Genomic DNA, 25,022 nt, shown 5'->3' with positions numbered 1-25,022 from the left:
TCTCACTGCCTCTGTGCAGCCAAACCCATCTCACTGCCTCTGTCTGTGTAGCCAAACCCATCTCACTGCCTCTGTCTGTGCAGCCAAACCCATCTCACTGTCTCTGTCTGTGTAGCCAAACCCATCTCACTGCCTCTGTCTGTGCAGCCAAACCCATCTCACTGCCTTTGTGCAGCCAAACCCATCTCACTGCCTCTGTCTGTGCAGCCAAACCCATCTCACTGTCTCTGTGCAGCCAAACCCATCTCACTGTCTCTGTCTGTGCAGCCAAACCCATCTCACTGCCTCTGTCTGTGTAGCCAAACCCATCTCACTGTCTCTGTGCAGCCAAACCCATCTCACTGCCTCTGTGCAGCTGAACGCAGTGTTGTACACAGTCTATGCAGCTAAATTACTGTATCAATCAGTCCCTGCGACTATATAGGTTGTACTCAATCGATCTTGGAGATAAACACAGTGTTGTACTCAATCTATCTATGCAGCTAAACACAGTGTTGTACTCAATCTATCTGTGCAGCTAAACTCAGTGTTGTACTGAATCTATTGTGCAGCTAAACTCAGTGTTGTACTCAATCTATCTGTGTAGCTAAACCCAGTGTTGTACTCAATCTCTCTGTGTAGCTAAACTCAGTGTTGTACTCAATCTCTCTGTGCAGCTAAACTCAATGTTGTACTCAATCTCTCTGTGCTGCTAAACATAGTGTTGGACTCAATCTATTTGCGCAGCTAAACACAGTGTTGTACTCAATCTATCTGTGCAGTTGAACTCAGTGTTGTACTGAATCTATATGTGCAGCTCAACTCAGTGTTGTACTCAATCTCTCTGTGTAGCTAAATGCTGTGTATTCCTTCAGTCTGCTGAAGCTAATGCATTTTGTACTTCAGTGAATATGCTTGTATGCATATATCTATGCATGTGTGTGTGTGTGTTTCTCTATCTATTACGCAGTTGCAACAGTGTAATTATAGTCTTGGCCTTTGGTGAAGGAAATGACCCATCTTCCTTGATTACAGCCACGATAATGTGAACTGACACAGTAATTGCAGAATCTCTTTAAAGGAATTGTCGCCTGTCCTGTTCCTAGCTGTGTCACAGTGAGCATTCCACACATCACTAAAGCCTGTGCCCTTAGCAAATAACGTTTGTGCAAAGGCACTGTAAATAACACTAAATGGTGGGTAAACAAAATGGCTGAGCAGACTGCGGGGCACAGCCAGGTGCAGGTGTTCCAGACTAGACTTTAAACAAATTTAGCGAGGAGAAATGGAGCTTCAGCTGAAGGTCCCCTGAGTTCAGAGACTGGCACAGGAGTGAGTGTGATCCAGAGCAACACACTGATCAGTAAAATCATCCATCTAAAAAACATACTCTACTATTAGTAAAATACATTCCTCTTTCAGTACAACACACACCACTCTCAGCAAAACACACTCCACCCTCAGTAAAACACACTCCACCCTCAGTAGAACACACACCACTCTCAGTTAAACACACTCCACCCTCAGTAGAACACACACCACTCTCAGTAAAACACACTCCACCCTCAGCAGAACACACACCACTCTCAGTAAAACACACTCCACCCTCAGTAGAACACACACCACTCTCAGTAAAACACACTCCACCCTCAGTAGAACACACACCGCTCTCAGCAAAACACACTCCACCCTCAGTACAACACACACCACTCTTAGCAAAACACACTCCACCCTCAGTAGAACACACACCACTCTCAGTAAAACACACTCCACCCTCAGTAGGACACACTCCACTCTTAGTAAAACACTCACCATTCTCAGTAACACACTCCTCTCTCAGGAAAACACACTCTGCTCTCAGGAAAACACCCTCCACTCCCAATAACATCTCATGCTTTCTTTCAGTGTAAGGACTCTTCTCTTCAGTTACTAACAGCACCCTCATATAGAAACAGCTTTCTCATTGCTCTGTTCTGTGGTCCCCTTCAGTGGCGCCCTTTTCTGCCTGGTCTGAAGTATGAGGTCATCGACTCTGCGTACATCTCCCTGTACACAGGTAAGCATGAGCTTTCTTTGCACAGGTAAACCAGGCCTATATCTCTATATATATTCTTATGTTCCTGTTAGCATTTTTCAGAGATGCTCTTCTGCATACCACTGTTGTAATGTGTGGTTATATGCATTACTTTCACCTTCCAGTCAGCTTCCAGTCGCACCATTCTTTGCAATCACTAGGACTGTTGTGCTTGAAAATCCCAGGATATCAGCAGTTTCTGAGATACTCAAACCACCCTCTCTGGCACCAACAATCATTCCACGGTCAAAGTCACTTAGATCACATTTCTTCCCTATTCTGACATTTGGTCTGAAAAACAGCTGCCACATGATTGGCTGATGAAATATTTGCATTAACAAGCTGGTGTACAGGTCTACCTAATAAAGAACGTTTTCTCCCCATTTCCACAGTATATGCAGAACAGTAAGTACAAGTGACCTGTACAGTGTAAATTAAGCTGCTTTGAGAATATACAATTAAAAATACAAATATATGGTGATATACAATGGTAGTCACATTGTACAACGCTCATCATATTGCTTTGAAGCCTTCCCTAAAATAAAAAAGAAGTATCTGCACAACTTCATAATATTAATTTGGACATTTATAGCTGTTAACATTGGTGTTCTGAGAGTGTGAGGCAATTCGCTGAGGGATGTTTATGCTGCAATATACTACATATAATAAGTAAGACGTATGAGACAACAGTTATACTGTAATTAAATTGCTGTCACATGAGATACATACATTAATGACATTACAAACATATACATATTGATATAACATAAATTATTGATGTGACATTACAGACTGTGCCTTGTACCTTTGCCTTCCATTTTAAAATGCTTTTAAACCTTTTTTTAATAAAGCTGACTCACACAGGAGGGTGATCATAGTTCATCTTCTCACTGGCTTTTTCCTACTCTAGTGTTCATTCTCAAACCCACACAGTTCTACATAACTTGAACAGCGCATTGCTGTCAAAATCAAAGTTGTAACAAAGCAGCTAATTTATTTTTCCTCTTCACTAGGTATCTATTAAATTTGCAGTTGAGTTCTTTAAATTATTCGTATCAGTCAAAATGCCACAACTTACATTTGTTCACATAGATTGGATTTTCATTTTAGTTTTTCATTTTACCCTGGCGCCTCACAGCAAGGAGGTCCTGGGTTCGAATTCCCTTCGGCCGGGGCCTCTCTGTGTGGACTTTGCATGTTCTCCTTGTGTCTGCGTGGGTTTCCTCCGGGTACTCCGGTTTCCTCCCACAGTCCAAAGACATGCAGGTTAGGCTGATTGGAGAGTCTAAATTGCCCGTAGGTATGAGTGTGGGAGTGAATGGTGTGTGTGCCCTGCGATGGACTGGTGACCTGTCCAGGGTGTATTCCTGCCTTTCGCCCAAAGTATGCTGGGATAGGCTCCAGCCCCCCTGCGACCCTGTTCAGGATAAGCTGGTTAGGATAATGAATGAATGAATTTTACCCTGGTATTCTGTGTTATTTCTGAATTATAGTAATAGCAACAATAACTTTATGACAGCGTATCTGTAAAAAGCACTGTACAAATGAAATTGGATTGGCTGATGTTACCATGTGTGTCAGAGCACTGCTGCTCTCTGACTGCTGTTCTGGGGTCCGTCTCAGTGCTGAAACAGCGCTGGAACTAAGCATTCCATCCGACGAACCGTCTTGCATCACATTTGGCCGTCTGTCCATGCATTATTTAAAAAGTCCATCCGCACTTGCCGAACAGATCTGGAAGTTGTGCAGGGCTGTGGAGCCAGCCAAGCCCATGCCCGGGGGGGGGGGGGGGGGCTGTGGGAGTGTGTGTGAGCTCAGGGGGGCGACGGGGAGAACAAACTGAACCAGCTCTCTAATGTCCGCCCTTCAGAGCGCTTACCCTCCGTTCCACCTCCAGACGCCGTGCAGTGGGAGGTTCCCCGGTCCCCTGTCCCCTTTTCTCACCCCATGCGTTCAGCTTAGAAAAGCATTTTGGGTTTTTTTCCCCCCCAATTATAAAGCATCTCTCCCATCTGCCCCGCCCCACGAAGCTCCATAAATCATACTTCCCCTCTCTCCGGCTGCCGATCGATAGCATTAATTAAAGACAGTTTTCTGTCCGTGGCCAGCCAGCCGGGATGCCTCTGAGAGCCTTCGTATCACGGAGAGAGGAGCTCTAATGAAGGGGCGGCTCCCCTCCCGCATGCTATCCGCCGTCCCCCAGATGCCTCCCAGCATCCTCCGCTCCCGCACGCTCTCCGCCGTCCCCCAGATGCCTCCCAGCATCCTCCGCTCCCGCCCGGCGGAGCCGCAGGGATCCCGGTCGGCGCGGTGCGCGCGGAGACGCGCAGCAGCAGGATCTCGCAGCGGGAAGCCGAGAGGATGTATTTATAGCCTCGCTCCCACGTGCGTGGAGCTGCGTGCGCTGTCTCCGCCCCCACGCCCAGGCCTCTTCAGCCCCTCTGCTTCTCTCCACCTGTGACCTCTCCTTTTTAACACGCTCTGTGATGAGCTCACCAGATTTGACTCCCCTTTTCCGGAAACGGAAAACGTCTGGTTGACTCTGTAACTTTTACGGTGCATTCAGCTTGATTACCTCTTGCTGCTGTGGATCCAGTGAAAGATTTTATACGTCAGAGTTTCATATGGACACAGATGGGTCCCTTCTCCATAAGAGCTCACTCATAGTTTCATATGGACACAGATGGGTCCCTTCTCCATAAGAGCTCACTCATGGTTTCATATGGACACAGATGGGTCCCTTCTCCATAGGAGCTCACTCATAGTTTCATATGGACACAGATGGGTCCCTTCTCCATAGGAGCTCACTCATAGTTTCATATGGACACAGATGGGTCCCTTCTCCATAAGAGCTCACTCATGGTTTCATATGGACACAGATGGGTCCCTTCTCCATAGGAGCCCACTCATAGTTTCATATGGACAGAGATGGGTCCCTTCTCCATAGGAGCCCACTCATAGTTTCAAATGGACAGAGATGGGTCCCTTCTCCATAGGAGCCCACCCATAAGGTCCCCTTGACTGTGCCTCCTGCCCTCTGTCCTGCAGATGAGTCCAGCCTGAAGATGAACAGTGTGGATCACATCCCGCAGACGCTGGCCAGCCACAGCCTCTCCCCCCAGCAGACCCAGGGCGCCAGCCAGCACGGAGCCGACATGCTGAAACTCGACCCCAGAGACACCTTCTACAGCCGTGCGTCTGTCCGCCGTGCATGCCGTCTGTCTGCACCCCTGCCCCGTCGTCCGTTTGCCTTTGAAGAACTGCTTCAGTGGTGTGATATTAAAGATGTGGGTGACTCACGGGGAGAGGCTGACGCTCTCCCTTCCTGTGTTTGCGTGTTCCAGGGGCGCCCATGATAGAGCCATCGCACCTGGAGAGCGTACTTCCCTCCTGCCTCTACGCGCCCACATACGTGGTGAAGGACTTCCCTATCGCCCGCTACCAGGGGCTGCAGTTTGTGAGTCACGCCACTCTCTGCCATCTGTCTGCGCCTTCTCTCTGTGTGTGTGTGTGTGTGTGTATGGGTGTGTGTGCGCATGTGTGTGTGTATGAGTGTGTGTGCACGTGTGTGTATGCATGTGTGCACATGTGTGTGTGTGCACACATGTGTGTGTGTGTATGAGTGTGTGTGCACGTATGTGTGTATGTGTGTGTGCACATGTGTGTGTATGTGTGTGTGTGCACACATGTGTGTGTGTGTATGAGTGTGTGTGCACGTATGTGTGTATGCGTGTGTGCACATGTGTGTGTATGTGTGTCTGCACGTGTGTGTGTGCACACGTGTGTGTGTGCACATAATGTGCATGTGTCCAAGTGTGCATACATGTTCATGTCTGCATGCTTGTGTGTGCTTATGAATATTGCGCTTGTATGTTTGTGTAAATGGTGCATACAGAGATTTGCATTTCCCAACACTGTGATTACGCAGAAGATCATTAAATGTCACTGATTTTATAAATCATACTTAGGTTCCCATCTGAATGATATGTCTAAAGATGTAGTACTTCAAATTTATTTGCGTAATTTCAGAGGGTGATATCAGTAGGAAACAACCAATTAGAATTAATGTTCCTTTGCGTCTGAAGTATTCCTGTGATTTTCTCATTAAACCTACACACCATCTCCTTTTCTCAAATTTCACACATCTTTGTTTTCTAAAATAAATTATGTGTACATGATTGCATGCCTGAGAATCATGTGTGAATAGGAAAGGAGATTTATGCATATATTCACTTTCCATTTACAAATAATTTCGCAGCTAAATCAAATGACATACCTTATTGCCGTTAATTCCTTTGCAGCCGGTTTCTCACAGAGCATGGATAAATGTCTTTGAGCTCTAACAGAATGGCAAGACTAAGCCACTTGGCGCTTTTGTAAGATAAGAGCAGAGTCCTCTAGATATCTGAATACTAAGGAGCGTATCTATCCTCTTTACCCATTGTTCGGCCTCTTTGTAGGTCTTCAAATCAGGCTGCTATTGCCCCCTTTGGACAAAATCCTGTCATTGCAACATGTACTAAGAATTACAATGCTGTTTGTCAGTATTTCAGTTTTATTATGTTTTACCAAGGACATTTTTACTGTGTCTGTGTGAATATGTACAAACTCTGAATATTGTGGATATTGGATTATTGGAATATTTGATTTAATTTGTTGTTGGCAATTCATCACAAGATGATCTTATGGGCTGTATACATATACTGCATAAATACTGTATGAGTTGTGGACGAATGCAGCGATGCACTCACTGCACTGCTCTTATGATGCTGTGCTCTTCCCTTTCTGTCCCATACACACAGGTGTACCTGTCATTCGTCTATCCCAATGACTTCACCCGACTTACCCATATGGAGAGAGAGAACAAGTGCTTCTACAGAGAGTCACCAATTTACCTTGAGAAGTAAGCACTCCGTGCAATGCCTTCATTTATCAGGGATAACTATGAATCACTATGTGTTAGAATGAAATGGCTTAATGGCTTTGAAGTTTTTCTCGAACTTTCGTGGCTTTATTGTGCTCAACACAAGGTAAATCCATAGCACAGGCGTAGCGTAGCAATAACAATGATGTCCTATCCAGGGTTTATGCAATCACTTAACGGCAATAATTTGAACAGGACTGTTCAAGGACACGTGGGACTTTAACTTCTGTAGAGTTAGTGAGGCTACTTAATTTCCTGAGCTTGACTGGATTTACTGCGGTTTATTGAGTTCACTGAGGCTCAGTGGGTTTAGTGGCTTCTGCAGGCTCTGTGGAGCGCCGGCCCTGTCGCGTTCACAATTAGAGCACCTGCAGTCGGGGTTTTCTGTCACCTGCCGTCGTCTCAGCGCTGCCTCTGCCTGCTTCCTGTCTGACAGGTTTGGCTTCTACAAATACATGAAGATGGATGAGGAAGAGGATGAGCAGCCCGTCTTCTTCCCAAACCCAGATGGTGCGTTGTCCCTGACTGGGGGGGGGGGGGGGGTAGATGAGGCATGACAGGGACGTGTCTCAGCTCGGTTTCACAGCGCATTCCCTCTCCCTCCCGCCCCGGCAGCGCCTCATAAATACCGGCCATGTTGAGGCATCCGATGAGGCTCGGGCGTTAATCACAGAGGGCTGCCGCCCCTGCTTCCAGGGGCCTTGTCGTTAGTGTCACTGAAAAATGGCTCTCCTTTCCAGATTTCTTGGAGGAGGAGGAAGGGGAGGACCCGGAGGACGAGGCGATACCGGTGGACTCGCAGCGGGCCAGGAGGAACGGCAGCCGACCCAGCCCCGCCCCGCGGCCGTCCCACAGGCCCGCCCTCCTGACCCCGGTCACCCGGGAGGCTGAGGAAGAGGAGGAGGAAGAAGGAGATGTGCTGGCCTTCAAGTCGAGGGAGCGGCGGGAGGGGAGCACCAGGGACCCCACGGAGCGCAGGGGCGTTCTGGGAGAGCAGCAGCAGGAAGCGGAGACGCCGGGGTCACGTGTTCCCAGCGCCCCTTTCACCCGCTCCCTCTCCTGGGTCCGCACCGCGCAGCCCAGCAGCAGAGGGGGCGTGGAGACTCCCCCCAAACTCAGCAAGTCTGCCCTGCTGTTCCCCCACAAGAGCTCCCTCTCCGCCCTCACCAGCAGGGCCAGGCAGGTCCTCAGCAGCCCCGCCATCAAGGCCCGCGGCCCCGCCAAACCACGGCCCAATAAGGAGAGTAAGGTCTACATCACACGGCCCCGCCCGTCCGGCGGCAGGAGGGGCACCACCCCCCACCTGCCCAGGGAGGTCTTCCCAGGGGTCTTCCTGTACCAGAACGGTAAAAGCACCAGACTGGTGAACCTGGGGACCAGGAGGCGGGGGGGCAGGGGGCTGGGGGCAGCCCGGCAGCTGTGGCCCAAACCCCCCCTCAGACTCAGCAGGACGTCCCCCCGCGGGGCTGGGCCCGGCCAGGGGGCGGAGCGGGCGCGACTCCCTCACAGCCGGAGGGAGGAGCCTCTGAGGGGCAGGCGGGAGAGCAGGAGGGGCGCGGTCACATCGACGCCCAATCGCAGAGACTCTCCGTCATCCAGCCCGCCGGCTCCGCCCACCGGCCTAACCTCGCCTACCGACACCAGAGTCACCTCCTACATCCGGACCTCCGAGGTCAGCACCTCGCTGGGTCAGGAGGAGGCGCGGGGGGCGGGGCCGGAGGAGGAGGAGGGCGGGGTCTCGGACTACAGCTACGAGGAGGCGGAGCCCCGGCCCGGGTGGGCGGAGGACAGCATTAACTGGCAGCGCACGTTCAGCGTGAACAGCATGGACTTCGAGCTGCTGCGCTCCGACTGGAACGACCTGCGCTGCAACGTGTCGGGGAACCTGCAGCTGGCCGAGGGCGAGGTGGTGGAGCTGCTCGCACAGTACATGGAGAAGCTCAACGAGCGCAACGGCGGGTAAAAACCGCTCAAGCTAGGTTTTTAAAAAAGCTGCTAGCTGGGTGACCAATTCAGACCAGCTCCCAGCTCTATGAGCTAAAAGATTTTTTTACATTATAGGCATTTGGCAGATCTCACACTCTACACATTGCAAACATGTCTGTCTTAACAAGTGTTTTAGTCTTGTAATAAGACTTAAATTCTTACTTTTTTCACTCAAGTTGAAAATACAGATTTGTCTTAAGTTACTGTTTGAAAAAGTGAAATTTTCTTACCACATTGGCAAATTGTCTCACCTCATGACAATTACCAAAATAGTGTTAAGATTGTAAGTCTAAATATAAGACTAAACTGCTTCCTTGAGACATTCTTTTAGTTTTTTTGCAGTGCAGAGCACAGACAGGGAAGTAGTCAGTCTGAGATCCAGGGCACACAAGGGTTCAGAGTCTCTCCGAATGAAGAAATAACACACATATCATTCACATTCACACATAAATATAACGTACCACAGTTTATGCAAATTGCTAACATGAAGATGAGGATCTTATTAATATATCGCAATGAAGGTGCCTTGTTCGTTAAGTATCAGCTCATGCTCACTGTGCAGGTCTGTATTTTCGTATCTGGAGATCATATCAGACACCGGGCGCAGCGTCTAGCCCAACATGAAAGGCCTGTCGCTTCTGATGCAGCCCCGGGTCCTGCTGGGTAGCACTCAGAGTTTTCACGGTTTGGCACCTTAAACATCTCTCCTGGGATTGGGTTTATTTTCGTCTGATAAAATTACTTATCCACTTTTCTTCAGCACTGAGCACCTCCGTCAGTCATCTGTCAGTTTAAATAATGCCTGCACGGTCTCTATAGCAACAGGCAGGGTCAGGTTTGCGGTCCCTATAGTAACAGGTATGGCCAGAACCAGAACTGTTCAGTGCGTTATTGCGAGCAGGGAGCGATTTTATTGCCTTTCAGCGTCTGTCCAGTGCAGCTTAAGGAAAAGCCCTATCTGAAACAAGCCTTTATTTGTTTATAAATGTTGCTATCAAGTGCCATAAGTCATCAGTCATTATCTCACAGTGCCAGTCATGCATAGAGAAGGTGGCCCACTGGTTCAACAGCTCTTAAAGAGCACAGTTTGGCTGAATGATGCAGATATGTTAGCATGGTTCAATGACAGGTTCACATTTGCCCTCACTATGACTGAGACACCTATAATACCATCTTATTCTGAAATAACTTCAACTTCCTTGTGCTCGAATATTTTGGATATAAAGGCCTTGCTTTTGGCCATGTTTGACCTGCCTGTGAATGTAGTGGTTTTCAAGACCTCTGCAGGATTGAGATTGACAGCTGTGGGAGTGTTTCTGACTGAGCATGCCTGTATTAAACGCACAATCCGTCTGTCTGTGTCTCCCTCTGTCTCCCTCTGTCTCCCACTCTCTATCTCTCTCCATTGTTGTTCTTTCTGCTCTCTTTCTTTCTCCCTTCTTTCCTCCCTTTTTCTTACTTCGTCCCTCTCTCTTCCTTTCCCCCTCCCCCTCTCTCTCCTCTCTCTCCTTCCCCCCTCTCTCTCTTCCTTTTCCCCTCCCACTCTCTCCCTCTCTCCCTCTCTCTCCTCTCTCTCCTCTCTCTCTCTCTCCTCCCCCTCTCTCTCAGGATCTACACGCTCCTGCGCATCATTAACGTGGAGAAGCGCAGGGACTCTGTGCGGGGGAGCAGGTACCTGGTGGAGCTGGAGCTGATGGAGAGGGGGAAGCGGGTGGTGCACCTCTCCGAGTACGTGTACCTGCTGCTGCAGCAGGGCCGGGCGGAGGACAGCCTGGAGGACAGCGCTGCCTCCCCCGCCCCCTCCTCCAGCCCGGGGCCTCCCGCCCCCGCTGCCCCCCGGCCCAGCAGCCCCGGCAGCCCCACGCCCGGGGGCACGGCCTACGTCAAGCCCCTGCTGTGCCAGCCCTCCTCGCTGCGCTGGAGTCGCGACGTCATGGTGCACTTCGTGGTGCCAGGTGGGTCCTGGGCAGAGGGGCACAGGAGCTGGGCACAGGAGCCGGGCACTTACATTACATTATTGGCATTTTGGCAGACGCTCTTATCCAGAGCGACGTACAGTTGATTAGACTAAGCAGGAGACAATCCTCCCCTGGAGCAATGCAGGGATAAGGGCCTTGCTCAATGGCTGTGCGGATCTTATTGTGGCTACACCGGGATTTGAACCACCGACCTTGCGTGTCCCAGTCATTTACCTTAACCACTACGCTACAGGCCGCACCTAGAGCCCTTAGAGCCCTTCCTCACTGAAGTGGGGCGGCCTGTAGCGTAGTGGTTAAGGTACATGATTTGGACCCGCAAGGTCGGTGGTTTGATCCCCGATGTAGCCACAATAAGATCCGCACAGCCATTGGGCCCTTGAGCAAGGCCCTTAACCCTGCATTGCTCCAGGGGAGGATTGTCTCCTGCTTAGTCTAATCAACTGTACGTCGCTCTGGATAAGAGTGCCTGCCAAATGCCATTCATGTAATGTAATGTAATGTAAAAGTGTAATATAAATACAGATATCTTAGAGACCTGTAATATGGTGTGCATCATATTGGCAGCCATTACTGTAGTTCTAGCCTATCGCAGGCACTGCAGTTCTGTGTGTGTCTGTGCTCACGCTCTGTCTTCCCGGCTTCATTACCTCTCAGTGCTCTTGGGTGCTTAATTGAATAATCAATCAATCCCTCTAACTGCCGAAAAGCTGAAATTAATTTAAAGTGCTACAATTTATCAATTTTGATGTAATAGTGTTTCCAATTGAATTATTACTGGTTCATCTTGAACAAAAGCAAACACGACACGTGTTCTTCAGAGGAGACCACCAAACTCTTTCTGTTTTCACCCAATCCCAGCAGCCACAGGGCCCATGCAGGTGTTTTTACGGGATTCTCTTGGTTGCGGTGACATCAGTATTCATTACTAGCTGATAGCTGTGTCTCTCAATGAGTCATGTTCCAGTAGCTGCTACATGTGTCTCTAAATCAGCCCCGTTAAAGTAGCTGAGTTCTGTCCATATTGATAATTCAGCCCCGTTACTGATTCATTGTGATGCTGAAGCTGGATTCTCTGTGTCTCCGCAGTGAAGAACCAGGCCCGGTGGGTTCAGCAGTTCATCGCAGACATGGAGCTCCTTCACCTCGAGACCAAGGACGACAACTTCAGCATCATCATCGTGGACTTTGAGAGTGAAGACATGGACGTGGAACAGGCCCTCAGGGACAGCCAGGTGCCCAGGTGAGTTCTTCTCAATGACCGCAAAAAAACCCATTGCTCAAGTAATGTATGGAATGACTTTTAATTTTTAATTACAGTGATATATGGAGAACGTTTTCCATGTAAATGTTTTGTATCACATGGAAGCAACTGTACAGATTTGTGTGTTACATTCTGTTTGTCGAATGAACAGTTACAGTATGTTATAAAGTTATTGAATTACACTGGTGTCATAATTGAGTTAACACAAACATAACCACAGCTAATAAGTTCATAAGAAATAGCCATGTGTTTGTGGTTGCACTTGTTAAACCCAAACTCAGTGTTAATATGCATCACACGTTTGTGTGGCTGTGTTTGGGCAGGTACTCGTACCTGAGGTGTGAGGCTGTGTTTGGGCAGGGGCGTGAGGGTAATTTTGTGTGGCTGTGTTTGGGCAGGGGCGTGAGGGTAATTTTGTGTGGCTGTGTTTGGGCAGGTACTGGTACCTGAGGTTTGAGGGTCATTTTGTGTGGCTGTGTTTGGGCAGGTACGAGTACCTGAGGTGTGAGGGTCATTTTGCGTGGCTGTGTTTGGGCAGGGGTGTGAGGGTCATTTTGTGTGGCTGTGTTTGGGCAGGTACTGGTACCTAAGGCGTGAGAGTCATTTTGTGTGGCTGTGTTTGGGCAGGGGTGTGAGGGTCATTTTGCGTGGCTGTGTTTGGGCAGGGGTGTGAGGGTCATTTTGTGTGGCTGTGTTTGGGCAGGTACTGGTACCTAAGGCGTGAGAGTCATTTTGTGTGGCTGTGTTTGGGCAGGGGTGTGAGGGTCATTTTGTGTGGCTGTGTTTGGGCAGGTACTAGTACCTGAGGCGTGAGGGTCATTTTGTGTGGCTGTGTTTGGGCAGGTACGAGTACCTGAGGCGTGAGGGTCATTTCGAGCGCTCGGCGGGACTGCAGATGGGTGTGGACACCATCGAGGTGAGTGAGCTCAGACAGGGGTGCGGCGTGCGGTGACTCACCGTCCTCACTGCGGTCAAGCCCGATAAGGACGCGGCAAATGCCAGCGTGGCCGTAAACACTGGCCCAGGGAGACGCAGGCCTGTCTCACAGGCCCCAGCCTGTCAGTCTGTGTGCAGTGCTGGGCAAAGCGCCGCAGAACTCATTAATTACACTGTGACTGCAGACACAGTCCCCTCTCAGTCCCGGGCCCTGGAGGGTGGGCATGATCCCTGAACTACTCTGTCACTGTTCTCCACGCCCCCCCCCCCCCCCCCCCCCACACCCTCTCAATCTCTCTTTCCCTCTCTCAATCTTTCTCTCATTCTGACACACACACACACACACAGCTTCCTTATGTCTGTTTATGTAGAGAAAAGAAAATATGCACTTAGTTGAGGTTTGATACTCAGTGTGACTGAATAATTTTGTGTGTGTTTGTGAGCATGCATGAGTACATATATAAGCGTGTGTGTGTGTGTGTGTGTGTGTGTGTTTCTCAGGACAGTCGCAGTATTGTGTTCCTGTGTGACCTGCACATCCACTTCCCGTTCAACATCCTGGAGAGCATCAGGAAGCACTGTGTGGAGGGCCGGCTTGCCTTCGCCCCCATCGTCATGAGACTGAGCTGCGGGAGCTCTCCAAAAGAGCCTGACGGTAACGCACTTACACACTATACACCACACATAAACTATACACATTATACACTCTCTACAGTGTTCACACAGTAACGCACTGCATACACCCTGCATGACTTACACACTATACACCACACATATACTATACACATTATACACTCTCTACAGTGTTCACACAGTAACGCACTGCATACACCTTGCATGACTTGCACACTATACACCACACATAAACTATAGACATTATACACACTCTACAGTATACACACAGTAATGCACTGCATACACCCTGCATGCCTTACACACTATACACCAACCATGAACTATACACAATACACACTCTACAGTATTCACACACTAAATTCACTATACAGTATATACACGATACATACCATACAAACTCTACATTATTCACACACTTTACATAATACACTATACACACAATTCAGTTATACAAACTACATTATTAACACAGTATCTAGACTAATCTATACACAGTTCATAGATTATGAGACACACACACACAGCCCCGCTCAAGAGTAAGCTACGCTATTTGTAGTGTATGCAGAAGATTGTGAAAGCAGAATTGCCTGTGCATGTCCCATCTCTCGCTGCTGTTTCCAGGGTACTGGGAGGTAAACGGGTTTGGCTTGTTTGGTATATACAAGTCGGATTTCGACACGGTTGGCGGGATGAACACAGAAGAGTTCAAGGACCGGTGGGGCGGAGAGGACTGGGAACTGCTGGACAGGTACGCCAAGAAAAGGGAGGGTGGGTACCCCAAAAACAAGAAGAAACCATAGCATGCATACCACCAAAACAGGGAGGGACCAAAATATGCCTACAAACAGGGACAGAAGTCTGGGTACCCCAAAAACGGGTACCGAGGTAAGCATGGTCTCCCCAGAAACATGGACAGAAGAGTGGGCTATCCAAAAACAGGGACCAGCCGAAGTGCAGGTACAAAAGTTAGGGACCCAAGTGCTAAAACAGGGGAGGAAACAGGCTTCCCTCTGCTCTTAGACAAGCCCCAGCTGAAAGGCTCTCTACTACTGTGGACCTGTGCAGGTTCCTGTGTGCTCCAGCAGATTTGACATAAAAACATAATGCTGACTCACTGTCTATTTCCACATTACAGCTCAGAGTGCAGGGTTGTTAGAGTGTGATGTTTGAGGGTAATATTTATGAATGCGTTTTAGCATACAGACTGGATAGGCAACCTGAGGGTGGCAGATATGTTCCTGTTTTTTTTCTCTATGAAAACAAGGTGTAACCTAGGTGTCATTAATCTATGCATATAAGTGTACATGCATGTAATGAATGTATGTAGCAATGTGATGGGGGTACGCAGCATCTCACCTTTCAGGCTCAGACTGAATAATCCATCAGGCTCTTGTGATTAAACTCAGATGGAACAAAACCAGAAGGATCACGAACACTGAGTGAACCGGGTTACCTGCCACTGACATACAGTCTTTAGAGTGCAGTGTCCAGAATAGCCGTGCTTTTTGAGTACAATGTTGTCAGTATGCAGCGTTGTTTCAGCTGTGCTGTTGTGCTTGCTCTCGCAGAGTCCTTCAGCACGGTCTGGAGGTGGAGCGCCTGAGACTGCGGAACTTCTTCCACTACTATCACTCCAAGCGAGGCATGTGGAACGCGCCGATGAAGAGAAGCCCCAGGGGATAGCGCTGCCCCCTGCTGACGCCCCCGATCCTGGAGGACCTCCAGCCCAGAGGCTGCCTCAGCGCTGCAGGCATCCTGCGAGGACAGCTCAGTCCGCTCCGAGGACCCCACGCTGGGACACAGCGGCTTATTGTGGCTGCCGGGAGCGCATTCAGCCTCCGTCCTTCCCGCAAATAACTCGGAGGAGAAACACTTCTCGCTTCTCGGCAGGAAGGACATTTAAACTGCTTCCCGTTTGGCACTGAGGGAATGTAAAGCCGGACACGTATTCTTAGTTTTGTGTTTTTCAAAAAAGAGTAATCTGTTTTCTACAAAATAGGAGAAAAGCTTTTTTGAATATAACATCCAAGGCGTTCAGGCCACATAAAAAGTAAAAATGCTAATGTTTCTGACGCTGTATTTGGAGTATAGAAAGCAGAGGGCTGTATCTCTTTATTCTGTGACATTGGTCTGTGCTCTGTAGACAGAACTTTAAATGTTTTGTATTGCATTAAAAGTGAACAGCTCAGACGTAGGTGTACAGACGGGAGTATACATAAATGTTTTTTTTGAATGGGTGAACACTGACATTGTCACTGGTGCTCGGTTATTACAGCGCCCAGACTGCAGAGTCTAGTCTGTGCTTGGGATTAGCCTTACAGTACATAACCCCTCCAGCTTTCGCTCACTCTGATGGTGATTTGGTGTATGCTTTCCCCCAATACAATACAAGCGGACAGATAATTCCAGGGCTCTTTGGCTGTCGTGTGAGATCCCTGGCTCGCTGTGTCCCTGATTTTTCCCGCGTAAGCTGCAGGTGTGGCTGCACTCCATTGGAAAGCACAGCTTGATGACGGACAGGAAGTGTGGTAGCACACCTGTCAGGCTGGCAGGGAGGTCTGAGGGGTTCTGGTTGATTTCTGTCAGAGGAAGTTGAACTTCTAAGGGACACATAGACAAGGAAAATCTATTTTAGAATATAATAATAATAATACTATTAATAATACTATTCAGAATATTAATAGTAATATTTTTGTACACTGCCTTACCGGAGCCCAAGGTGCTTAACAAGGTTCAATGAAAGGACAGTATTTAAAGAAGGCAGAACAAAACGGATGCACAAGGACAGTAACAAAGATAAAGTATTTACAGAACACGAAACAGGTTATATACATTAAAATAATGAAATTGTTAACATCCTTATTAAACAAAGGTTCAGCTCCTGCCGCTTAGAAATACGGAGGCAGGGTGTGTGTGGGGAGCAGCGGGGTTTGAGCCTGCTGAATGCTGAGCCCTGTTAGCGTAGGCTGTGCGGTCATTACCTGATGATTTGCTGTTGAAATGTATTGTTCATGTTTCTCAGTGTAATATAGATTAAGGCAAATACTAAAGTGGTTACATTTCAGTGTGTATATGCACAAACACAATTTATATAATTCTATATTATTGAGTAAGATTGAAGAATGTCAAAACCTCATTCCCAAGAATGGTGTACACATTCTTTATCTACAGCTAGGCGTTTGCCTCTTTACAAAATGATAGATATGAATATACACAAAAGCAAGGATATTCTGAATCTGTTTAAAGATAATTTCTGTGAAATTGTTTTGTAGAAAGTTTAACGAATGTAATGTATTTTGGTTTATGATTTTACTTTCCTTTTTTAGAAATAAAATTTTAAGCTAAAATCTGGGGTTGATTTTTCATGCTTTCAGCCACCCCCATGTTTGAAAACATACAGTATTTTATGATATACACACACATCTTAGTCTCTCGCCTGTTTTATCTTCTGATGGCGTTCTATATATTGCCACAAGAGGGCAACCAGTGACTTGAATCAGGTTTGATAAATTGAAGACTACAAGAATACAAAATCGGATGGACTGAACGCAGTCAGTTTATGTCATGCTATAGCTTATCATATATTATAGTCCCCTACTTAATCTAATCAACTGAAAGTGTCAGCTAAATAAGAAATTATTATAATCATATATTAAATGACGAAAAGAAAAAATCAACTCAGTAGTTACAAATGTATAAATAAAATAAAAAAGGGGTTTCTAAATTATATATGTTGATGAAATAAAAAAATGGTATAAATGTATTGAGTTAATCCGTTAATTAAACCTATATTAAAACAACTCTACGTTAGCCCACGTATGTTTACCAAAGTTTATGATGCTAATGACAAGAGTTTTGGTGTACTCTGAAATTGTCGCTCTGATTGGCTCCAATAACGCAGTTAACTCCTGATTGGTTCTTGGAAAGTCCTGCGCTGGAATGGCAGCTTCCCACACTCCATACAAGCAGCGTTAGACATCTAGGACTCCACAACGTGAGGTACGTGTGCAACTGTTTAAACTGAATTTGAAAGACGGTTGACTCTTGGAGAATCGAGTGTTTATGTTTTGGTTATAGCAATACGGAATACACCGTACGAATGGATAATGTGTTTTACATTAAATCAGCATTCATAGACTATTCATGAAATAAAGAACATTTTAATAGGACATTGCTAAAGTTATCTTCGTAACAATCTACCGTAATTAATACCTGCGTGAAGTACAACTAGGATGGTAAGGGGGAGGTAGAACAATAACAAAACCGTCAGTTTTCCACTTCGCTGTCGCTGGACATTTCTGCAGGACGGGATGAACAGTTCCAATATGAAGACTCTTGAGGATTTGACTCTGGATTCGGGATACGGGGCAGGAGACTCTTGCAAATCCTTGAGCCTGTCCTCCTCAAAATCCAACTCTCATGCGTTCATGACTGCTCCGCACCGGGGCAACTGGTGGTATTTCTCCGGCTCCATGAACAGCAGAAACAACAGTTGGGACACAGTAAATGCGGCGCTGCCTGAGGATCCGGAGGATATTTTGTTAAAGTGTCCCCGTTTGCCAGACCTAGAAGAGCTCCCCTGGACGGACGAGGAGGTTGGGAAAATCCTACGTAAAGTCGCGGGCAAAGGACCCGCTTTCTCCACCGAGTGTATCCGGAGGCTCTCCAGTCTGCTGCGAAGAGCTCTGATCCGGATCTCGAGAGAAGCCCAGCGGCTGAGTGTCATGCACTGCCGTTGCTCCCGATTCGAAGTTCAGAGTGCAATCCGGCTGGTGCTCAGCTGGGCGCTGGCGGAGAGCTGCGTGTCGGCCGCGGTGAAAGCGATATCGTTCTACAGCATGAGCGCTGGCGAGCGGCTGCGCAAAGGTAAGTCAGCCCGCTGCGGACTCACTTTCTCCGTGGGACGTTTCTTCCGCTGGATGGTGGACACTCGCGTCTCAGTGCGCATCCACGAATATGCAGCCATCTGTTTGACCGCTTGTATGGAGAGCCTGGTGGAGGAAGTTGGAGCAAGGGTTCTGATGTCCGAGCGACAGAGCGCAGACGGTGAACTGCTTAGTCGGCAGGTGACGGCTGAGATGTTGGACGGAGTCATAAATAACGACGCCGAACTTTGGGGAGTCCTGCAGCACTATGAGCACCTGATATGCGGAAAGAACGCCAACGGTAAGAAACTATAGTGTGATACATTCTGCAAGGTTTACATGCCAAATATGTGCATTCAGACAACCCCTATACCTTTGTGCAACATCTCTAGTTAGTAGGCTACACCAGATAGAGAAGTGTATTTTATTATTATTATTATTATTATTATTATTATTATTATTATTGTAAAATAAATGTCATTCCAGAATGTAATTAAAATGGTGTGTTTGATCACATTTTTCAGGTAGCAGGTAGCATTGGTCTATACCCTAGTCCCCAATGCTCAGCTGTGTATTTTCTTCTTAGTTGACTGTCTTTTGTTTACTGGAAGATCATTTTGTGATTAGCAGGGCTGCCATTCCACGCTTCTTTTCTGTCGCCTCTGCTTTTACTCAAATATATGGTTTGATTTAATCATGTATGCAGGCATGCTCTTATCAAAACAATCCAAAACGAACTTCTGTTGGCGTCTACACGATCTCGCTCACTCGTGTCCCAACACGCAAGCGACTGTCCCGCGGGATATAGCATAGGCGTTCCACCTGGACCCGGCCCAGAGTGGATTCCTTTAGAGGAGGCTCGGGCAAAATGTGACAGCCTTTTTTGGCTGGAAGGCAGATACGAACTGGATGAATATGTGAAGGCTAAAAACGCTGCACTGTTCTTGCCAAATGATTGTGTCACACATGTCAGGGACGAGGAGAACCCTTGTGCACAGGGTTATTCGATATTGAAATGTATAGAGGCTGTTTAAAGTGTGCTCTATTCAAAGAGAGTCGTGTTCCAGTGAGTGTATCTAGTGTTGAGTATAATGAGAGTATTATGTGTCTCGATTTAAATAAATATTCTCATTGAGCATACTTCAGGTAGAGTGTGTGAGAGAGTAGTCTTGTATATGTCTTGAGTGTTGTGAGAGTAGTGTTTGTGTAGGCTGCACACAGGAGCTTAAAAAACAACACATTGCTTAATGGACTGCATGGGTAGACTTTGTCTGGTATGGGATACCGGGTATTCTATTGTGTCTATTTAAATAAGCACATTGTCAGACATTGTTTACTTTTGTTATTACATTGTTTAGTTTTAGTAGAAATACTCTGTGACATTGCAGTGGTTAAGGGCATTGAACTGGAATACTGTCATTAAGTGTTCAGTGGTACACTTAAGAAGTAGACAGGAAAGCAATTCCTGTAAAGATACAGATTTCTGTTAAACACAGATGTCATGGTAATAGCCTTAGGAATGATACTGACAGCGTTGTGAATTGGTCATTTCGGGGATGTGCGGATGACTCATGTTTTTGGGAGGAGTAACGCGTAAGGATGCGCTCTGTGTGTATACTCTAAAGCACTTGAATCAGGGCCAAGTATCCCTCCTTGTTGTACACATTAGTGGCGATTGGGGAGGATAACATCTGTATCATGCTGCTGGACAGAAGTGTCTCTATTTGATTTAAGTGAGTTCTTCACCTGTAACTGCTCCACTCCCTGGGCTTTAAGCCCTGCACACCCTGCTCATTCTGCCGTCCGCAGTTTCCTCTCAGTGCTGTTTATTGACTGTACTGTAAGCCAGTGTTTGTACATTGTAATTAGGGTTTGTTTGTGGCCTGCCAACAGCAGTCCAAACAGAGGTTTTCGCAGAAACACAAAGCCCTTTGTTCTTGTTTGAACTTTTTTTTTTGAGCAAAGCTGTCCACTAATGAGAAATAAATAAACTTGGAGAACGAGGTGGGGGGGGGGGGGGGGGCGGAACAGACCCCCCCCTCATCTGCACCTCGGTGTTCATCGCCCCGGAAACGCTGGGCGTGGCTCGGCTATCCTGCCTGGCGGACTCTGAAAGGGCACAGAGAACAGCACAGTCCGATTCCCCTGCAGCCTTTGAGCACAGACAGGCTCAGGTCATCTACGTGTGAGCTGACATTCATCCACCCTGCATGTATAAGTTGTTTTTCATGATAAATGCTCTCAGTGGCTGCTGCAAGGATGAGCCATCTGCAGCTGAATCCTTTTTCTTTTTTTCTGAACCTGTCTAATGCTGTACTATTATGAAACCTTTGTGCATTTCACAAGACAAAAATAATACTGTAGGCTGCATGGAATAACAGTAATTATAACAAGGAAATAAGAACCCATTTTTTCCCTAAATGAGAAAGTGCACAGGGGTAATTGAACTAAATGCAGTCCTAGAAAATGTAATTATCTGCTGTTGGTTGGTTCTTAGTTAAATGGGCATGCCAGTTGATCAATGAGCACCATTTAAACTGAGGTTTAGGAACGATGGTCTCTGTCTTCTCACTCTGTGGCTCATCGGCCACTATTGATTTTAACACACTTTTTTAATGGGGAGAACCTTTCTTAATGTGAAAATGCTGGAGATACAGAGTTTGTGTGCGTGTGAAAGATGTGCACTGATTTTGAGTTGGATCATGGCTGAGTTGGATGCTGTCAGTGGCCAATCAGTCTGCCATTAAATGGGCCGCACTATCGATTTCACATGAGCCTGCCTCCTGCCATTAGTGAAGAGTTTAAACAGAACTAGCATTGATATGTGTACGTTTAGTGCCAAGGCGTTCATCTATTGCCAGACATGCACATCACATAGACTTCCGTAGTTTTCGAATCAGCTTTCAGCAAGATCATCACTGCTGCTGTGTTTATGAGCTCTAAATCCACTCAGAGCAATTAGCTTCATGCCGGCTTTCTTTTAGCCTGAAATCAATAAAACACACAAGTGCATAACTCCGTATAAACCTGAGGCTCATCTGTAGCCTGGTCTATCCGGGAGGTTTGTAGCGGTAGTAGTAATCGTGTTTATGTCCTTTCTCATTGTGATTGGATACGATGGCCCTGAGGCACGTTTCATTGTTTAGGGTCTGCGCTGTGGGTGAGTTGCGTGTGTTTGGGTGCTTTGCACGTGTGTGTGTGTGTGTGTGTGTGTGTAGGCCCGTTTCTCCCCGTGGTGAGGCTGGTCCTGGCTGAGCGTGACAGCGTCGGGAGGAGGGAGCGCTTGGCAGTCGGACTGCCCTCTCCACAGCACAAAAGCCTCTCTCTCATACATCCAGCCGGCCCACATCTGGAAATCTTTAGGGCAGAAATGACTTACACAGCTCCAGTAACAAGGCTGCGTGCATTCCCTTTTTAAATGGCCTGCTTTTAAGTCCGAGGGGTTAGCTATCGGTTTTGTTTGCTGCTTCCATGCTCTTTGCATCCGTGACAAAACAGGATAGGACAAGTATCTTATTCATATTTATCTCTCAGTGCCAGCGGTGGCTTGTGTTCCACTGCTACCCTTCAGAGACTGAAACTCCAATAATAGCCGTAATGTCCAGAGTTCAGTGACGGAATGACAAGTGGCTCTGTTCAAGCTGGTTGGGTGTGAGATGTAGACGTGGGTATAGAATTAAGAGGCAAAAGTACAGTGGAAGGGAAGTGTCTTATACAGATGGGATGAAGTGAATAGACAAGCTTATGGCTGGTTATTGCTGTATCAGCTTGAATAGGTTGAATTATCGATTGATGCAAAATTGAAAATGGTTACTAATAATAAGAAGGGTGCTTTAATAGTCCTTTGAAAGCCTTTGAATAATGGATGTCGATTGATGGCACATGCTAAGTGTGTGTTGGGTTTTCTCGCATTAAAATTCTGATTATTAAAATGGGCTGATGAGCGTGGCCTTCTCAGGGTGCCAGAGAGGAGCATGGGTAATGTAGTCTGAGTGCAGTACCTCTGTGTGGCCCTGAAGAATGTGGGTAATATGCATAGGTAGCGAATGCAGTCATTGTGTGTGGCACAGAGGAACATGGGGAATGTTGGCAGTGAGTTCAGAGGTCACCAAGATGAAAAAAGCCACCATTAAGTTGATACATATTGATTTGTTTGCTTATAATATTGGTCCTTGCTAATCCAGTGGCATATATTATCTATGCATGCACGTATGTGGTGTGGTCTGACAGCACAGAACCAAAGCAGTGAAATCAGCGGGGAAATTAAATTCACATATGCTGATCATGATGATATTTATTATGATTACGATTATTTGGGGAGTATATGTGCTCTGCTACTGTTCACCCTGGGCAGTGAGAGTTTCATTTTGATGGAAGCTCCCAGAGGGAAAAGCCTCCCTATAGATCTTTACTGGTTTTCTCTTTTTGCCTGTGCCCTCCTACAGAATACTGATGGCTACATTCAGGCATATGAAATCAGTGTGCAGACTGTTCACAGTTTGTGTGCTGTGTATGACAGCATGCTGCTGTAACTTTGCATGATGCACCTTCAGAGAAGTCATTTGTAAGCCATTAGAGAAAGGTCACTGCGGGTCAGTGGATAATGAGTACTACATACGGCTCAGATTTGGCTCTACACCATAGATACTGCACCTGTGTGGGACTCAAGCCAGCCTGCTCTCTGCCACGTGGAGCTTTCTCTCTCTCATTTTCTTTCACTCTCTTGCTCTACTCATACACTACTCACACATATAAATACTGCATATTCCACTCTCTCTGTTACACATATAAACCTCTCCCTTTTCTTTCTGTCTCTCTCACTCTCTCTCTCTCACACATACACACACACACACACACACACACACACACACATGCACACACAGACATGCATGGACACACACACATGCACACACAGACACGCATATGGACAGACTCACAGGCACACACACGCATGCACACACAGAAACACATGGACAGACTCACAGGCACACACATGCACACACAGACATGCATGGACACACACACACACACACACACACACACATACACACAAGGACAGACTCACAGGCACACACACATAGTCCTGCAGATATGAAACATTTCAAAGCCTAACCTGGACAGGTAACTATAATGGAACCAATTTTGGCTGGCAGGGACATTCAACATGCGGTTCCACATGCCTCCATGGAAACCACTTCTAGACAGGAAGTTGGGGATAGGATGGTAAAATGAACTGGGTTAAAGTTTGACATGTGTCTGTGGAAGAAAAAGGGCTGTCTGTCTCCCAGAAGTAGAGGAAGGAGAAGAGAGGAATAATTAGCCCTCTCTTTCACTGCAAATGTCTCAGTTTTCACTTCTGTTCTTTCCTGAGCAGATGTCCTGCTTATGCAGTAAAACTCACGCAGTCCTGTCCGCTACATAAGCCAGGTGGACTTCACCATTCGAGGAAAGAACTGAGCTTTGTTATGTGTTGGAGTGGGGCCCAATTCATCCTATAGCTTATGTAATCCTTCTTTTGAATGTTGATTTTCAGAAACGTTTTGAAAAATGATGTTGGTCTAATTTATGTATTGTGTATGCTTACAGAGTGCATTATGACACAATTTCTAAGTTTCCCTCACAGGGAAAGGCAGTTTGTTTCTGCAAAGTGGTTTCATATTACCATATGGAGGTAATGATGACATAGATTCCACTGATTTACACAATGCCCTGCAGTTTACCTTTCAGTTTAAATTAGTTAACTGGCTTCTACCAATCAGCTCTCCTTCCTCCGTAAGGTTTTTGGTACTGAAGCAGAATTGTAGTAGTTAATAGGCATGGATTTGAAATGGCTTCGCTGTAACATTTCTTAGCTGAAATGGGGAGCTCTTGCCCTAATTGGAAACAGATTGATTCTCTGAGGGATCGTCTGTCATCGCATACACCGCATGGCCCAATTAAATGTGTCTGCCTGCTCTGAGCAGACAGGGGTAGAGATGTTCCGTCAGTCCCCCGTCACACTCTCCGTACTGCCAGTCCTCTGCACACTGTCAGGCCCTGCCCCTCTGTGAGTCCACACTGCCCTCTACACTACCACACCCTGACCACACCACCATTCAACAGCAGTGCCACTCTGATCTGGCCTCTACACTACCACACCCTGACCACACCACCATTCAACAGCAATGCCACTCTGACCTGGCCTCTACACTACCACACCCTGACCACACCACCATTCAACAGCAATGCCACTCTGACCTGGCCTCTACACTACCACACCCTGACCACACCACCATTCAACAGCAATGCCACTCTGACCTGGCCTCTACACTACCACACCCTGACCACACCACCATTCAACAGCAATGCCACTCTGACCTAGCCTCTACACTACCACACCCTG

At 47.1% G+C, this 25,022-nt stretch overlaps 2 protein-coding genes across 2 annotated transcripts in view; both read left to right on the top strand.

Annotated features, from left to right (window-relative positions):
* LOC133130568 (N-acetyl-beta-glucosaminyl-glycoprotein 4-beta-N-acetylgalactosaminyltransferase 1-like) overlaps nt 1-17,122 on the top strand; it is a 98,034-nt gene extending 80,912 nt beyond the window's left edge. The window contains exons 10-21 of the mRNA XM_061245232.1: nt 1,969-2,035; nt 5,102-5,245; nt 5,398-5,510; nt 6,856-6,956; nt 7,414-7,487; nt 7,718-8,936; nt 10,572-10,918; nt 12,029-12,182; nt 13,047-13,119; nt 13,641-13,794; nt 14,397-14,523; nt 15,344-17,122. Of these exons, the coding sequence (XP_061101216.1) occupies nt 1,969-2,035; nt 5,102-5,245; nt 5,398-5,510; nt 6,856-6,956; nt 7,414-7,487; nt 7,718-8,936; nt 10,572-10,918; nt 12,029-12,182; nt 13,047-13,119; nt 13,641-13,794; nt 14,397-14,523; nt 15,344-15,458 (2,688 nt within the window). The 3' untranslated portion in view covers nt 15,459-17,122. The remainder of the gene's footprint in view (nt 1-1,968; nt 2,036-5,101; nt 5,246-5,397; nt 5,511-6,855; nt 6,957-7,413; nt 7,488-7,717; nt 8,937-10,571; nt 10,919-12,028; nt 12,183-13,046; nt 13,120-13,640; nt 13,795-14,396; nt 14,524-15,343) is intronic.
* Nucleotides 17,123-17,779: 657 nt separating this feature from the next.
* The window catches only part of LOC133131200 (ankyrin repeat and BTB/POZ domain-containing protein 2-like), a 46,873-nt gene continuing 39,630 nt past the window's right edge, over nt 17,780-25,022 (top strand). The window contains exon 1 of the mRNA XM_061246438.1: nt 17,780-18,941. Within this exon, the coding sequence (XP_061102422.1) occupies nt 18,086-18,941 (856 nt within the window). The 5' untranslated portion in view covers nt 17,780-18,085. The remainder of the gene's footprint in view (nt 18,942-25,022) is intronic.

The sequence above is a fragment of the Conger conger genome, chromosome 6 (assembly GCF_963514075.1).
Source record: "Conger conger chromosome 6, fConCon1.1, whole genome shotgun sequence".
Taxonomy (NCBI): Eukaryota; Metazoa; Chordata; class Actinopteri; order Anguilliformes; family Congridae; genus Conger; species Conger conger.
The sequence above is the reverse complement of the archived record's forward strand: the minus strand, read 5'-3'. Positions and strand labels throughout refer to the sequence as shown.